Genomic DNA, 17933 nt, shown 5'->3' with positions numbered 1-17933 from the left:
TCACTCTCAGTGATGGGCGTCAGCCTCACAATGCAAGTCGGAATCCGCCTCATTTCACTTCATGTTTCCCATTTCTAAGTGACCTAAATGTGCTGTGTGATCCCTAACAAGAGGTTTGTTTGCAGAGTACATAGCCATGTACACGTATGAGAGCAACGAACAAGGCGACCTGACCTTCCAGCAAGGAGATATGATTGTAGTCATTAAGAAAGACGGGGACTGGTGGACGGGGACAGTGGGAGATAAAACCGGCGTCTTCCCTTCCAACTATGTCAGGCTCAAAGATTCAGAGGTAAAAGCAACCGGAAATACTCTCCTTCCTGCTCTCACTGTGGACAGTCCGCACTCCCCGCACGTTGTGCCCGAATCCTGATTCAGCTTTGTTAGGAAAGCTTAAAAGCCCACACATGCAAAGCCACGTGCACTGCAGCTGGGGTACAGGTAAAAGGTGCAGAGAGATTTGGGTTTTGGCAGGGCGTGTTCAAACTAGAGTTGTGCAGATCCAGGATTTACCCGGTTCTCAAAACGGGATCTTATTGGCTATCGGCTGTCACATGTTCTGACTCCAAAACATGTGACAGCCGGATAGCCAATAAGATCTTGTTTTGAGATACGGGGAAATCCAAACCTGCTTTTCTGAAGTTCAAACTGAAATCTGAAGTGCAGTGTAAAAATAAAGCAGCCAGTATTTACCCTGCACGGAAAATATACAACCCACCCAAATTTAAATATCACTGCACATGTTAGATCAGCCCTGCCTGCGGTACAGCATGGGTTTTCCCAGTTGTGTGCCTTTTTTTTTGCTTTGCTAACCTAGCTGAATCGGGCTGATTGTAAGGAGATGGGCCCTCTCCTTACTGTGTGGATAGTCCACTCTCCCCGCACAATGTAAGGCGACTGGCCTTAGGATATCTCCGACAGAGCTGCTGTTCTGCCTCTCCTCCGGCACTATTGCCGCATCCTCTTAAGTCTAACGCCTCTCACTGCTGATCCTTGCATCCTCTGCATCACTAGCTCCTTTATAAAGCCAGCCTTGGCTCATGGGCACGTACAGATGTGTCCTCCTGCACCTAGCTTCAATATGCCATGTGGCGCCTGGTGTGAAGGAGCTGTGCCGAGTCTCCTTTTTACACGACTCTGTATTAATTACCTTTGGGTGGCGATACCCTATAGCCGTCCGCCGCAGAATCCTACCCCCTCCCTGTCCTCTGTGCTGCTCCTCCTCCCCCCAACAGCATATCACAGCCGGGGAGGTCCTTCCGGCTGCAGGGGGGGGGTGGAGTAGAAGCCGGGTAACGCTGCAGAGCCCAGGTGGTGATGGAGACGCACACAACCACACCCCCCCTCCATATGCGCTAGCATCGTAGTGAGGGGCAGCGATGTATGTTTATACATCCCGCCCTTAGGGGGCCAGCTGCACCAATCAGCCAGCTCCTACAGTCCTTACGCCAACACACCAAAGGTCGACATGGCTTTGGTCGACACCTGAAATAGGCCGACATGGACGGAAGGTCGACATGAGTTTTTCACCTTTTATTGTGAGCCAACGTGCCGGCAGGCGGTTTTTCATGCTCTACCATCCACAAGTGGTGGAGGGAGAATAGATTAGCGCGCAGAGCGCAGCGAGGCACCGTGCCCGGAGCATGGCGAGCGCAGCACACTGTGACAGTGTCCATGTTGACTATGTGGGCATTCAGGACAAAAAAAGTGAAACCCATGTGGACCTTTTGACTGTCGACTTAGTCATTGTCGGCCTAATGCTTGTGTCGACCTTAGGCATGTTAACCCAAAAGTAAGTCGACCCAATGGCCTATTCCTGCCCCTAACTGTCCTTTTTCAAACAGCTTGCAACATGGCAGTTAGGAGCTGATTGGCTGGTTGTTTATCACGCTCTGCTTGATCACTTATTGAAGCTCGATACATCCGGCCCTTTAGTACGCCAGCAAGTAGATAGACATAAATACACACAGAAATAAAAAGAAACCTACTTTAGAAAGCACAAAAGGCGACTTTGGTTCAATATTTTTGGTTAATAACTTCCACGGGTTATGAATTCCATCCACAGAAGGCACCAGAGGAGCCGACCATCGCGGGGGCACGGCGGAGTTATACGCTGGGTGGAACAGGGCACGGCGTAGTAATACGCTGGGTGGAACAGGGCACGCCTATAAGACGGCACAAAACGGGTGGTAGCAGCGTCCGGAATATGGAGCTAACATAGGCCAGGTCCATGTATATTGTAGCCAGTCTACGAGCGCAACAGGCTGCGACAGCCATGATGGGCACACTGGGGAGGTTACACTGAGCGATACCTGCCCCCAGCTAACCTGAAGGGGAAGGTCTGGACCTCAGGAAGTGGCCACCGGGGAAGATGTCAGTCACCATGAACGACTGCTCCTCTGTGTCCACTGGTGGCAGGTGAGGAAGCATGTGGTCCGGTAGCTCATCTTGGGTGGTCTGCAGCATGCAGAGCTGATAATCTAACAAGGAGACCACAAGGGGCCATGGTACATGAGTGGCTAGAATTGTGTATTCGTCCGCCCTGATTAGTTTGATATGCGACACTTGAAACATCAGTGCAAAAATAAAATTATGCGTGAGGACACATCTGTACATGGGCTGACGGGATCGGCGCACACATCGGGAAGTCACACGATGGTCAGAGACCACCGATTGCAGGGAAAGGTTTTCCTACCTGTCAAACTATTTCATTTACAGATACTGTTTGTCTTTTAATTAATTGTAATGCAGAATTGCTATTTCTTTAAAGGGAATGGGCCCAGCAGGGAAAACGGGAAGCCTTGGAAAGAAACCAGGTGTGTTCAGTATTTATTATTTGTTATCCAGGACAGTGATGGACAGATAAATGTAAAGGGGGGATGTAGCAGGGTCCACGTTAGCAATTTTGTTACAGGATTATACACTGGCTTTTTTTTTTTTTAGGCTGCGTTTAATATATATATATATATATATATATATATATAATATATACTTTGTTTTTGTTTTTTTAAATCACGCAGATAAATGGACACTAGTGTAGGTGTTTTCTTAGAAATGCTATTCCACATTGAATCACTGAGCAATTTTATATTTCCACAATGACAAGTTTTCCACCGATAACCTTGATGTATATCTTAAAAACTTCCACAAGACCTTTTTCAGGGTTGGCTGGGAGGGATGCAGTTTAAATCCCGGCAGTCGGGATCCCGACGCTGGAATCCCGACTGCCGAAATCCCGACACTTTCTCCCTCCGTGGGTGTCCACGACACCTCTGGAGGGAGAATAAATTAGCGTGCCGAGCGTAGCGAGGCACTGGGCCCGCTGCGTGGCGAGCGCAGCGAACCCGCAAGGGGGGCGATCCACGTCCCTCCCCCCCCCTTGTCGGGATTTCGGAGGCCGGGATTTTGAACGCCGGGATCCCGACCGCCGGGATTTCATACTGAATCCGGCTGGGAACATCAAGTATGGTTTACAGTCGGAGAGGTCTTAACACGAATTGGGGAAGGTTGAACACCTTCAAGGTGTCTAAATAGAAGACCTACTCTGGATGTTGGGGCTAGAATTGGTGCTTTGGTGGTTTCTGCTTGCTGAACGCTATCTCAAGGCTTTTGATAAAATGAATCTCCTGTTAGAACAAGTGGGAAAGGGAAAACACTGTTGTTGAAAGGAAATTTTGTGAATTAGGGATGGCAGACAAGCCATCGGACTATCTACAACCGGGCTGGCCAAACCTGCCCTTAAGATCTACCAACAGTACATGTGTCTCAGGCAACCTGTGGATCTATAGTAGGAATGAATGTGACAGTTAGTAATGACTACAGCTGTGCACCAGCTAGGTGATCTGGAAAACGTGGAGAGTTGGTTGATCTTGTGGACTGGTTCGGCCACCCCTGATATCCAAAATGCTCAGTGACCCAACAATGGCAGTGGCTGTGGTTTCAACCCATCTGCTTATCTATTGGGATCAGTGGTTCAAATTTACTTCAAATGTATAGATGCCACCCAGATGTCTTCCTGTGGATAGGATAAAGGCAATGTGATCAGCTTCTTGTCCATTACAAACCTCAGGTGTAATCAGCCAGAAGTGGATGAATATTTCTACAATTCTCTTTTTCTGGTTCCAAAAACCAAATGAAACCGTTTGGTTGATTTTCGGCCATTTTGAACTGAGACTCAATGTCGAAGTCTGGAAGGACAGCTTCAAAATAACATTTTCAAGACCAGTCATGAACAGTATGGCCTAGTCCGAGCACAGTTATAGATTAAAAAATTTACAGTGTCTGGATAGACTGTCAATAGGTCAATATTGACAAATGGTCGACGTGTTTTTCTCTAATGGGGATGGGGGGGTCTATTTCGACACCTGAGCAAGTGAACCTTCAATTAGTGCAGGCGTACCCTGAACTCCGTTGATCTGCTACATCAATGTAGTTCACATGGATCCTGTGCATGTACATTTTTTGTAAGTGTCGACCTATTGACTTTGACTGTCTAGACACTGTAGATCTATCAACGGGATACCGGGCCAACGTTACGGTTTTATGGATGCCAAGGACTTACTTGATTGGGGAGGGTCAGTGTCCCACTATATCCAGTTTTGAACTTTGAACTCTTTGCTCTGATCACAACTTTTTGGGTATTTTTGAAACTAGGAATGGCCAGAGGGGTGCTTTATTGTGGCTCAGGGACGTGGGCCGTGGCAGTTTACCTGGCTCTGGCTGACATTGATGGGTTAAATTTGTTTAGAGAGCCGGGGCTCCAATGGATATTCTCTATATCACATAGGGGGTTATTCTAGTTCACTCGCAAAGGCACAATCACTCTCTTATGGACAAAACCGTATGCACTGCAGGTGCAGAGAGAGTTAGATTTGGGTGGGGGGTGTACTTCAAACTGATATCTATGTTGCAGTGTAAAAATAAAGTAGTCGGTATATACCCTGCACAGAAACAATAAAACACCCACACCAATCAGAGTGATTGTGGCTTTGCGAGTGAACTAGAATAACCCCCATAGTCCATTGTCCACCAAATGGATACAGCAGAAATAATTTTACCACAAAAATAAAAAAAACTTTTGCGGTTCCTTAACGCCGGTTCTTGTGCTCCTCGTGAAGCTCTAAAAAATCTAGCGAGACACAATAACATGCATTGTACATCTGTAGTAGTGAATGGAAAGCTCCAGGCCTAAACATAAAAATAAGCCCATCACCATGAGATCGTAGTGCTAACCAGCGGCCCAGCTTGGGCACACCGTTGGATTGCTCTGCAATTTCTCTATTATCTATACAGGGAGACAATGGGGCTGATAGTGTAGAGCAGGGATGGGGAACTTTCGGCCCTCCAGCTGTTGTTGAACTACACATCCCAGTATGCCCTGCTACAGTCTTTGCTATATATGTGTAGTTCAACAACAGCTGGAGGGCCGAAGGTTCCCCATCCCGGGTGTGCAGGGTGGACACTGCCACATGTCTCGGGCCACACCTACACACTGGCCACCGTGACACAACATTGGCCACACACACACAGCGTTGATCACAGCTCCTCCCCTTCTCAGTATAGGCCCTTGAACACTTTCCGTCACAGGCCCATGTGACCCCGGTTGTGTTGTAGTACTGCTTTTGTTATTGTCCAGTGTGCGGTTTGCTTGCATAATGTTTGTGCTTCACTATAATCTGCTGGGCCTGATTCGGTGTTACACGCAGGTCTGCTCTGGGGACGGGTCTAGTGGTTTTTAGCAGGTGGGCCTATGTCTGAATCTTCGTACGCTACTTTAAGCAATGACATCTATTCATAGTCATGCGCGTCTTAGCTGCAGCTTTTACTTTCCGCTGGGTGTAATAAGCGAGTAGAAGGTTACACATAAGCAGAGGTCCAGCTGATTTCAGACCGATCCCTTACACCGAGGACAGAGCTGTCGTTTCCTATCTCGCCGTATCTGCAACCCTGAATCAGGCTCATTGTGTTTACTTGGGGTCTAGAAGATTTATCGTACAACCAAATAATCTGTCCGCCGTCTGCTGAATGATCACCGTATGACAGACGTTACTTCTGCTTTCCTCTCCAGAAATTGCCCAAGTCATAGCCCCATATCTAGCTACTGGTCCTGAGCAGCTGACATTGGCTCCTGGGCAGCTGATTCTGATTAGGAAGAAGAACCCCGGAGGCTGGTGGGAAGGAGAGTTACAGGTCAGTTATACAACCAAATGGGGGGGAATAGACTGTTCTATGGCTTTCTGGCAATGTATTGAAGCAGATATAAACAGACCCTTTAATAGCGTTGACTAGTAGGAAACCGATCTCTATCTTGCAAATTAATTACTGCATATAGCAAGTGCACATTATATTGTGTTACACTGAATGTAACCCATGAGATTAACCGCTGTTATGGCCCCCATACACTATGCGATTTGGGCCCGGTTTTCACCTGATTCCGGCGGATCGGGCCTAGGAAGTCATCCCAAATCTCCATTGTGTAATGTCCGATCTGATGCGCGGCCCGATGCGCATCTGACCACTGTCTCACACCTATCTGCAGAGCAGGGGAGCACTGGGCAGGAGAAGCGCTCTCCCCGCTCTGCATCCCCAGCATGCAGGAGAAAAGCAAAAAAAAAAAAAAATCATACTAAAGAATGGGCGGTCTCTGATTGGCTGACAAAGCTCTCAGCCAATCAGTGGCCGCCCAGTCTTTTGAATCGTTTTTTTTTTTTTTAATTCTCCTGCAGCTCCGCAGATGCGCATGCGATTTATTGCATGAACAAATGGCGCAGTAAGTGCCAAATTGTAAGTGAGCTGCCGTGGGATCTCAAGGGAATTGGGTCAGACTTGTACTTAGGACAGGTCAGCCTTTAGAAATAGTGGTCAAAGGTATTAAGCCTGGTGAAGTAAAAAGGGGAAGGTGATAACGCACCAGCCAATTAGCTGTGTTTGAAAAATGAGTTAGGAGTTGATTGGCTGGTGAGTTATCACCACTTTATCACTTGACCAGGCTTAATACATATGCCCCAGTGTCCTCTCACTCAGCTCCTTAGGTGCAGGGCAAGTTTTTCAGCTGGTTTAATTTCCTTTACTTTAATGCGCTGACGGAAGTGACACTTTTGTGCAACAGTCACAGCGCCAGCTTCTCTCTCCTGTCTCTGGTGGGATAGAGCTTCTTTGCTGCAGCCACACAGGCTCCCACTATGACAGGATCTGCAGCCCTGTCCAGATTCTAGGGACCGGTAAGAGGATCCCACTGGCAAGGAGGTGGATGTTTGCTGAAGTAATATCAGGTGGTGTAGGAGTCTGTTTATTGCCTTTTTGACCATTTGGAATTAACCATTGTGCCTATATAAATATACACTGATCTGTTGGGGATATACAGTACAGTGTATCTGGGAGTCCAATCTTATCTCCGTCATTGGCAGGTCTCCTGTAATATGATAGGTTGTATGTGAGACGGGTGCCTCAGGTGACCGGTGTCTTGTTTTCTATCCATTCTCCTTCTTACAGGCCCGAGGGAAGAAAAGACAGATTGGATGGTTTCCTGCCAATTACGTTAAACTTTTGAGCCCTGGTACAAATAAAAGCACGCCAACAGAACCGCCTAAACCAGCAGTGTTACCGCCCAGTAAGTAGAATGCCATAATCCTTTGGTGCCCCTCACACCAGCCTTGTCCGGGACCAAAGTCTCCGGAGTTTTGTTATGTGCATCATGTTGGTTAGACACCGATATCTGTTTAGCTAAACATCGAGTCCTACAACTGCTGTCTTTATAGGTCGATCAGCCCTAACCGTGCAAAATGCTGTGAGAGACGCGGCGGCGATAATTGCAGATTCCCTCCTCTGCTGATGATGCAGTGATCTTATATACTAGTCACTCTTCTGAAGCTGTCCCCGTCCTGATGCCGCTGCCCATTCATTCACACCCCCTGTGGTTCATAACCTTTCACACAATACTGAAGTCCTGATTCTGACCCCACACCCTCAGTGGTCGTTTCCCACCTGCCCTTTACTAGTCCAGTGGTTCCTATACCGTGTGCCGTGGCACCGGAGCACTTGCAGGGGGGCCCTGGGTTGGTGGTCCAGGACCAGTTTAAAATATTCATGGTCAATGAAAAAGGCAAAACCTAGCGATTGTGGCTTCCAATCTTAAATTACGTGGACAAACCTAAGCAAATCCTCTCCTTCACCACATAACTGTACCTAAGGATGACCTCAAAAACACAATTTATAAAAAAAAAAAATTCTCTAATTTCTCAATAAAATTTTTGGCCTAGGGGTGCCACGAAAAAATTTCTGATACTCTTAATGCAGTGATGGCTAACCTTGACACTCCAGCTGTTGTTGAACTACACATCCCAGCATGCCCTGCATCAGTTTTAGCATGGCCAAATAAAAAAACTGTAGCAGGGCATAATGGGATGTGTAGTTCTGGAGTGTCACTGTTAGCTATCACTGTTCTAGGGTGCCGTGGTTTAAAAAAAAAATCTGGAGCACTGGTCTAGTCCCTACTGAAGCCGTTGTATCTACACAAGTTATCTTTTGTGAAGTGTGCACTACCCACTCTCATGACTGCAGGACTTTTAATATATAGAGTATTATAAGATTCCAGCTATTTAATTGGGAATTGTTTCCTACAATGTCTTCCTGTAGCTCGGTTTATGTTTCCTAACGTCTGTGGAAGAGCTTAACACGTTTGCTACTACAAAGGTATTAATTCCTGGGCAGGAGGTGACCATTCCAAACCACCTACTTTCTCTACATTATGTGTCGTGACTGTGGTTGCCATGGTAGTAATATCAATTGATTAAGCAGCCTGAAAAAAGTAAAGATAAAAGAACAATGCGTCTCCTCACAGACGTCAGGTTTAAAAAAAAAAAAAAAATTATATTTAAAAAAAAAAATGAAAGAGAAGTTTCAGTGATCGTTGTAATAAATAATAATGGTAAATATTTCTATTGAATGAAACCGCTTCTGAAGAGTAGCTCCAATATGAAAAGTGCACATAAATAGCTGGATCGTCTAGCGAGTATTGAGTGATCTGATTTGCTACTTTCATTCTTTAGCATGCCAGGTTATCGGGATGTACGATTACATCGCACAGAACGACGACGAGCTGGCTTTCTCCAAAGGTCAAGTTATCAATGTACTGAACAAAGAGGATCCAGACTGGTGGAAAGGAGAACTGAACGGCCACATGGGTCTGTTCCCTTCCAACTACGTCAAGCTGACCACAGACATGGACCCCAGCCAACAATGTAAGTAATGGGGGAGGGCGTGTACGATGTAACCTGCACTGTGATGACATGCAGCATTGCTGTGATTCTGCGGCTCTTTGCAGAGATCTAAGCTTTACCCGCTGCGGCAGTAAAACGCGTCTCTTTGAAGACCTTTCACATGACCAATTAAAGGGACTCTGTACCGCTGTAACGGCAGCAAAATTACTGCAGTGCAGCCATCCAATCACCAGCTATTCACCCTACATCATGTGACCATTCGCTGATTTAATAGGACTACTGTAGGAAATGTGGCAGATGTATGCACCATAGGTTATTACTGTTGCTTACATCTTTTTCTTCAATATGTGATTAACAAGAATATCCTAAGCATATTAAAGGGCGAGTATCCCTGTTAGTGATTAGTAGAATGCAGAAGTATTTTGAGACTTTTTGTTGCAGTGGCGCCTGATAGCCAGCAGGAGGCTTGTGATGAGCGGTTACTGATTTATACTACTTATTGGCATCTTAGAAAATTTACTTATCGAGGGTTCGGAAAAATAAATATCAATACTTGGGTGGAAGTTTCCTAAGATGGGAGTTCTATGGGCAACCAATCAGATACGATTTATTATCTTCTGGAAAGTGCTAAATAAATGAGAAGTAGATTCTGATTGGTTGCCCATAGCAACATTACATGTGTAATAGGGCTCCCATCCATATATTGCCGTTTTTAAAATGTTTTGAAACGGTTCTAGCTGCAGTGTGAAAGCTCCCGAGTCAATTTACCGGTTCCAGAAAACCGGTATTTCAAAACGGTTAAAAAGTGGGTCCCCCGAGCCCCTGCATATGTAATGAGCGGAATCCCGCTCCGTGCATATTTAATGAATGGGGACCCAGTGCAGTGCATATTTAATGAGCGGATCCCTGTTCCGTGCAGATCTAATGAGCAGGAACCCAGTGCATTGCATATTGAATGAGTGGGTGCCCGCCCCCTGCATATGTAATGAACGGAATCCCGCTCCGTGCATATTTAATGAATGGGGGACCCAGTGCAGTGCATATTTAATGAGCGGATCCCTGTTCTGTGCAGATCTAATGAGCAGGGACCCAGTGCATTGCATATTGAATGAGTGGGTCCCTGCCCCGTGCATATGTAATGAGCGGGACTTGCTCATTACATATGCATTTCTTGCTTCCGGCCGGCTTGGGAGAACTTACGCCACTGAAGCCACAGGAGTTAATAGGCTGGATCCCTGCATGATGTCACTGCCCACAACCACAACGGTTTTCTATGGGTGAAACCGGTTCAATATGAAAGGTAATATACCGTTTACAACATGCGAAGTGAAAGGGGTTTATCTTGCTCTGACCTGTTTTAAGAAACGTTTCAAATACTGGATCTAAGCAGGTTTTGCGATGTGAAAGCAGTAATAGTAATTTTCCCCTTGAGCACTTCAATCAGCTTTACAGACAGGGGGAAGGTGGGCTAGCTGGGAACAAGATCCGTTTTATAAGTTGAGGGGTTTATGGAAAAGTTCTAATGAATCTGTCCCCCAGCCACAGGAGGCAGCTGTTCCTTGGCCTCACATAATTAGAGAACTCCGATCAATTCATTTGGGATCTGTAAATTGGAGTACCTGACTCATTTGGCTAGCTCTTTAATATAGGTTCCATCTTACCAAGTGCCTGTCTGTGTACATGATGGATTGTTCTATTGGTCGATACTTTACTATTGTATAAACTGTTGATACTTTCCCTTTAAAAGCAAAAAGATAGGGCATGTGTAGGGATGCCAATCCCGGGGCATTTTTTCAATCCCGGGATTGGCATCCCTAATACAGTTCTGCTCCACACATATGCAGCACAGCATACCCACCCCCACACCGGACGAGCCACACATTTACTTACATTAGCGGGCGGCCGGCCGGGAGTGGGTTCGGAGGTGCACGGTGCCTCCAGGCTCGTGCACCTCCTTCTTAGCAGGCAGGCCGGAGAACGAAGAGGCAGGGCAGGCCGGAAAGGAGGCAGGTGGGCGTGCGGAGGAGACTGGAAGGGGGTGGGCACAGGAGAAGGCCGCGCAGCGTGACCTCTACTGTCCTGCTACGCAGGCCGCACGCAGGGGTCAGGATTCGGGAGCCGGGCAGCGTCTGAGCGAGTGCTCAGATGCTGCCCGGCATTAGACTGCGCAGGCGCAGTCTAATCCCAAAATCCCGGGATTAGATACTCCAATCCCAGGATTGAAATCCCGGACTTTTTGAGGCCAAATCCCGGGATCCCGCCGATCCCGGGATTGGCCACCCTAGGTGTGTGTGTGTTCTGTAATGTAGTCTCCTAGTAATAGTTGCTTAAGTTACAGTTCTCCTGCGTTCTGTGGGCACACTGGAACCATGGGGGTACAGAGGTGTGTGCAGGGGTTTGGACATCTGCTTATTGTGCGGCCTAGCACAGTGTTATATGTTGTTTTATTTCTTACCATTAATTTAAATAGTGCGCACATGTTCAGCAATACTTTAGAGATTATTTGGCAATATTCACATCAGTCCCTGCCCCAGTGGAGCTTACAGTCTATATTACCTACCACATGTAAACTCACATTAGGACTAATTTTGTCTGTAGCCAATTAGCATACCAGTATTTTTTGGGATTGTGTGAAGTACCCAGAGGAAACCCACCCAAGCTCTGGAATAATTTACAAACTCGACACAGTTAGGGCTGGGGTCAAAATGTCACCCCACATAACGGCGTGGACTGTCTGGAGCTGTGTATCCTACTGGAATAAATATGTTCGCCAAATCACTTGCTGAGCAAACTCCTCTTTTTTATGCTTCCGTTATAAGTAATTACTCGGGTAGGGAAGACCATCAGGACCGATTTGACTTGAGTCTGATGTAAGAAAGTGATTGGTAAATGGTCAGAACCGCGTTTTGAAGGTCTAGACTTGGGCAAGCTCTGTATTACGGACAATGGCGTCTATTTACTAAGCCTTGGAGAAAGGTAAAGTACCAAATTTAGAAGTAGAATGGCTGGTACTAAACCAAATCACGTGCTCTGTTGGTGGCCATTCAAGCTTTAGTCTCCTTTGGGGGTGGTCCTTCCAGTCCCAGGACAGACGAAAACGATGGTATTCTGGTTGATCTCTTCCTTAATCCTTAAACAAGGAGAGAACCTTCTCTCCCATTCTAGTTGGAGACACCTAAACACATAGCTTCAGGTTTACAGATTCAAGATTGGGGTACGTGAGTTCTGTGATATACGGCATGGTGGGAGCATTCCCAGTGCGCATCAGTGAACACTCTGCCTTCATCCTACGATACATTTCTAAAGCGTGTTCGCCTTCTGCGTGAAGAAATAGGAAACAGCTCTTTGCACTCATCTGGAGGAAACCATCATGCGTCCGGCACAAAGGAACTTTCCAGGAATGAAGAAACTAAGATGAAGCCGTTCACTACACATGGACAACTGGATAGACTGCCACGCCATCTATCGGCAAACACACTAACCCACTGCGATTAGATACAACGCCGCTACAGCAAGTGTCTCCTTTTCATTTGGGCACGCCTTATAGAATAAAAAAAAAAATATGCAAAAAAAAGTCCGGTACTCTTTACCTAGAAGGGCGCCCACGATTTTGGTCGTGGGCAACGTAAGGAAAAAAAAATTGCGTCGGTCGCATCGCATGTGACAAAAAAATCGCATGCGATGCGACCGACGCGATGACCGCGATTTCCCATAGGGAACAATGTTAAATGTCCCAATTGACCCGATTTTCCATAGGGAACAATGTTAAATGGCCCACAGAGTCCAAATAGGCACCCTGAAGTGTGAAATGGCCCCCCCAATTGTTAACACCACCCCACGATCAACGTCAACCCGAAGCGTGGCGAGCGCAGCGGTACGCGTCCTATGACCTCTTCATACCCCCACTATCCACTTCGGCGTGGAGTTGAGAATAGAAAGTGTGGCGAGCGCAGCGAGCCACCGAGCCCGAAGCGTGGCGAGCGCAGCGGACAGCTGTGAAGGTGTCCGCGTCCGCTCGCCACGCTTCGGGCTCGGTGGCTCGCGGCGCTCGCCACACTTTCTATTCTCAACTCCACGCCGACGTGGATAGTGGGGGTATGAAAAGGTCGTAGGACGCGTACCGCCGCCCCTCACGGGCTCGCCACGCTTTGGGTTGACGTTGATCGTGGGGTGGCGTTAACAATTGGGGGGGCCATTTCACACTTCAGGGTGCCTATTTGGCCTCTGTGGGCCATTTAACATTGTTCCCTATGGAAAATCGGGTCAATTGGGACATTTAACATTGTTCCCTATGGAAAATCGGGTCAATTGGGACATTTAACATTGTTCCCTATGGGAAATCGCGGTCATCGCGTCGGATGCGATTTTTTAGTACATGCGATGGGCGCCCTTCTAGGTAAAGAGTACCAAAAGTCCATCATGGCGTCTGCCACTAAAACGGGATCATTTCAGCTAAGAACCGTTCCTTCATCAGGATTTGTTTTGGATTCCTTTACCGGCATGGCTGCTGAAACCATGATTTGATAAAGCAAACAATTGTTCAAGAAATTCTGCTTCCGTTAAGAATTTCCATTGAGCATGTAATATCTAGAGTATATCTTGTGAACATAGGAGATACACAATATATATTTTACTTCTGATCTGTCAAGGTTTTAGGTCTTCTGTCTTTCAGAGATTTCACTGGGGTGCATGAGATCCTAACCCGGTATATACGGCTTTATAGCATTCTCCATTTAAACATTTAGAGAATAGGATATTGCAAACACATTTCACCAGGTCCATCAATGCTTCTTGAGCGGTGGAGCTTCTGTCCATACTTAAATAAACATCTACAAACTCTGTGTTTTTGCATTTAAGATTTGGATGCAAGTTTTGGCTCCCAATCACTGCAGTCTGTCCCCTTCCATATGGGCAGCTTTGGGATTGTTCATATGGTTCCTAGAGTCCTTCAGTGGATGAACGCGAAGTCCTTTTCTTGAAGTCCCAACAGAATCCATGTCCTTTGTTTGACTTAGGTTGTCTTTGTTTGTATCAGTTTTATAGGTCTATGGTGTCTAGGTAGACATTGACAAAAGTTTGACCGTGAAAAGTTGACATGAGTTTTTAATTTTGTTTTTATTCTATTTTTTTTTAACTTTGTCATACTGTAATTTACACGTGGACTCTGATTGGGAATGGTAAAGTGGCCAGAGGGTAGTGGAGGGAGGCACCATGCCTGGAGGTCAATGTCGACTAATTTATTGTCTACATAGACACTGTAGAACTTTCTATTCACACAAAAGGGGAAGAGTTCTGACTTCTTCAGTGGGATTTTTTCAAATGGAACAATCTCCTTCACATACCTCTATTCCCCATGGTTCCAGTGTCCCTCCAAAGGATTGAGGAAAGTAGGTGAAGCCCCCTTTTATTTTTTTCTCCTCCAATAGTTTTTTTTTTTTTAATTTGTGTTCCATTGGTTACGGAAAGGAGGTGGGGTACAGAGAAAAAAAGGGGAACAAGGAGTCAACCGGCGCAATCACAGAATTATAGTATAAACATACACAAGCTATGTCCACATGTTTAAAACAAAGGAGACAACATAAAAAATTACGATAACACCAGTGAGAATAGACTAATAGTAACTTGACCTCAAACAGCAATCGGCAAACTGTTTCAAGAAAAGTAATGGCACCATCTCCTGAGGTTACCACTTAACTAAAGGCGCTTTTGCAATAATTATATGGTAAACCCTGAGTTTCCATCTCAAAAGCATGGTGAATTTTACGAATAATTTTGAGGAGAGATGTAGGGGTGGGGTTTTTCTAGTTTGACCTATAGTTATTAAACGATGGCCTAGTATAGAACAGTCAGCATGTCTGATGTCTTTAGGAAAAAAAGGGCTATTAAAGGAGACTCTGGGAGAGCAATATGGAGAACCTTAAGGTGGCCATACAGTACTGTGTTGTATCGCAGCAGTGTATGGCCATCCCAGCCACCCAGGACCTTCCTTTCACATGCAATGTGTTGCATGTGACCCGTTCCCCACCATTGGGAGGGGGGTCAAGTCGGAGGTCGGAAGGGCAAGAGGTGCGCATCGGACCTGAGGAAGAGGACAAACACGTCCGATTTGGGCCGATTTCTCGTCTTGTTCCGTTGGGATCGGGTGAAATCAAACTACTGTATTGGCACCTTTTTAGAATTGAAGCAAAAACATCCCTTCAGAGTTGACTTCATTTGGGGCACTTCCAAAATATGTGGAACAGGTCTCCAATCTCTGAGGAAATTCCTTCAGCAGAATTTTGGTTGACTGGACCCAAAGTTATGTCATTTGGCCAGTGCGAAGTATAATCTATGCAGGGGTTTTAAATGCATTTCTTTATGGTTATTGCATTTGGACATACTATGGGGGTGATTTGGCACCATTCGGAACAGGGCCTGCGCAAGCACATATTTGCAGACCCCAGCAACAGAGTGCATCGGGAAATTACATACTCGCCGGGTCGTTCATTGCGGGGAGGGAGGGCTGGGGGGGTGGAAGCGGGTAACGGTCAGCATTTTCTGCTCCATTTTATGGATGCACCCATTAAACCGCTGTGGGTTCCTATGGGAACGCAGGCGGGCCGATGCCGGCAACTGACATCATGCAAGGAGATGTGTTAGCGAACACATTTACTCACATGGTACTGAGGGGATTTGGTGGCAAATCTGAATCGGGGGCCTATATGCGGTAAGGAAAATCGATTCCCATTGTCGCTATGTAAACATGCAATTTAAATCTGTTTTCCATAGAAGCTGAGCAGGAGATTTGTCTTGTGGCATATCAGTCCGATATATACTATACCAAAATCTAATGGCGCCTCTGCCCTTACCAGTGGGAAGTTTTGATAGTATATTGGGAGGAGGTAATATCAGTGGCCCGAGGATCTAATTGAGCTGTTAATCCAGTGTATAATGCGGTTATATGCAAATATATCATTAATATATCATAGAAGATGTAATTGCCTTTTGTAGTGTAGAAATGGAAGTAAAGGGCCCCATACATCTGCAATTAATTGTGACTATTTTCAGATATGGAGATGATTGCCACAATTAATTTTAGATGTGTGGGCTCTCCCTTTTGGCAATCCCAATCAAAATCGCCAATCGATTGCTTAATCAGGTTTTTAAACATGTTTAATAATCTGGTATTATCTGCAGATCTTTTTTATATGTGTGGACATTCCCAATTTGTCTTCATCTATTTACATTATGAACAGCAATCGATGGGGCAATTTCCAGATATGAAGATGCAATCTTTAGATGGAAAAATCTGCCGATCACTGAAATAAATCTGTAATGTGTGGGCAAAGTCAGATAGATTGTAAAATCCATTTATCTGGCCAAAAAATCCCTGTATCTGGAAATCCATAAATTGTGATTGCTGATGTATGGGGCCCATTAGGTAGTTCCGTCATCTAGGCCAGAATTGGCGGTAATACCACAGGACAACCAAGAAGAAACATTCAAATCCTGAATTAGCCTGGAGAGAGAAACTGAAGAAATTTTATGTGAGGGTAAAGTATTGAGTGTATTACTGTAGCATCCCATGCTTTGAGAGAGTCTAGAATAGTACGTGGGGTATTTTGCGTGAATCCTCTTATTTAATCCTGGAATAACAACTATTGCCTTGGTTAAAATTAAGCATTCCTAGATACTGTAAAAAGAAAAAGTTTTTTTTTTTTTTTTTTTTTTTAATCTAATTAGTATTCTTCAGTAGTCCTATAAATCACCTATATATGCCACATCATTCCCTGTGTGTGTAGCATGCTACTTTTTTTTTTTTGTTTTATTTAGTTTATTTTGCACCATGCTGAGTCATTTATTGTAGTGAACAGTGGTTTATTTTGTTTTTTAGATTTTGTTTTTATTTTTTCCTTTTTTGGTTTTGCTTATGTGTTGTTTTCCTCCTTTTTCTAGGAATCATATGTTGTCCATCCCCCTACTCAGGCTTGAAAGTCCTCAAAGAGACCCACTATCCCCAATATCACTGCCCAGAGGGATGATGGGAGATGATGCAGCCTTGATCATGTGACTTCCAGCATGATCATCATCTTGCCTTCTGACTAGAAGACCCGCTGCACAGAAATTTTACCTCATTTACCATTTAGATGCATGTGACCTTTACGTTGTATCCGCAGATCCGGAAGCAAAATTGACACTGAGTACAGAGGATAGTGGGTCCTTTTGCGGCTTTCTCCATTTACTTCAAAAGAAAAAAAAAATATCACATTTTCATAAAACGTGCTTTTTTTTTATTTAATTTTTTTAATAATTTGGCATTCTAGAACACCTTACTCATTGGAACAGGAAAGAGTCACAATAAAACCAGACTGAGCTATTTTTTATTATAGGTTTTTTTTTATAATAATTTTTTTTGCAAAAAGACCCACTATCAAAGGAATGCTGCATGTACTTTTTTAATATTGTGTCCATAAATATGAAATGTTTTTATTTCTTATTTTTTTTGTTATTTCATGTGTTCAGTTTTTATTTGTATGTTTTTGTTTTAAATTTAAAAATTTTTTTTTTTTTTTTTTATATCTTGCAATGAAGGTGTTTGTAAGGGGATTAGCTGTTGGTTAAATTTACCCAGTCATATTAAAGTTCACATACGGTTAGTTTGTATCTAGACAGTTTTTTTTTTTTTTTTTGTATACCGTTAAAAACGATATGAACGTTTGTCACAAGCAATGGTTT

The 17933-nt window shown here is 45.0% G+C and overlaps 1 protein-coding gene across 13 annotated transcripts in view; it reads left to right on the top strand.

Moving 5' to 3' along the window:
- ITSN1 (intersectin 1) overlaps nucleotides 1–17933 on the top strand; it is a 114312-nt gene that overhangs the window by 71818 nt on the left and 24561 nt on the right. For 11 of the 13 annotated variants that reach the window (XM_083171778.1, XM_083171777.1, XM_083171768.1 and 8 more), the window contains 5 exons: nucleotides 126–292; nucleotides 2771–2816; nucleotides 6068–6189; nucleotides 7492–7609; nucleotides 9048–9239. In XM_083171778.1, the coding sequence (XP_083027904.1) occupies nucleotides 126–292; nucleotides 2771–2816; nucleotides 6068–6189; nucleotides 7492–7609; nucleotides 9048–9239 (645 nt within the window). The remainder of the gene's footprint in view (nucleotides 1–125; nucleotides 293–2770; nucleotides 2817–6067; nucleotides 6190–7491; nucleotides 7610–9047; nucleotides 9240–17933) is intronic. The other 2 variants (XM_083171779.1, XM_083171780.1) reach the window with 1 other exon arrangement.

The sequence above is a fragment of the Crinia signifera genome, chromosome 2 (assembly GCF_055691185.1).
Source record: "Crinia signifera chromosome 2, ASM5569118v1, whole genome shotgun sequence".
Classification (NCBI taxonomy): Eukaryota; Metazoa; Chordata; class Amphibia; order Anura; family Myobatrachidae; genus Crinia; species Crinia signifera.
This window is presented reverse-complemented; position numbering and strand designations above follow the sequence as displayed.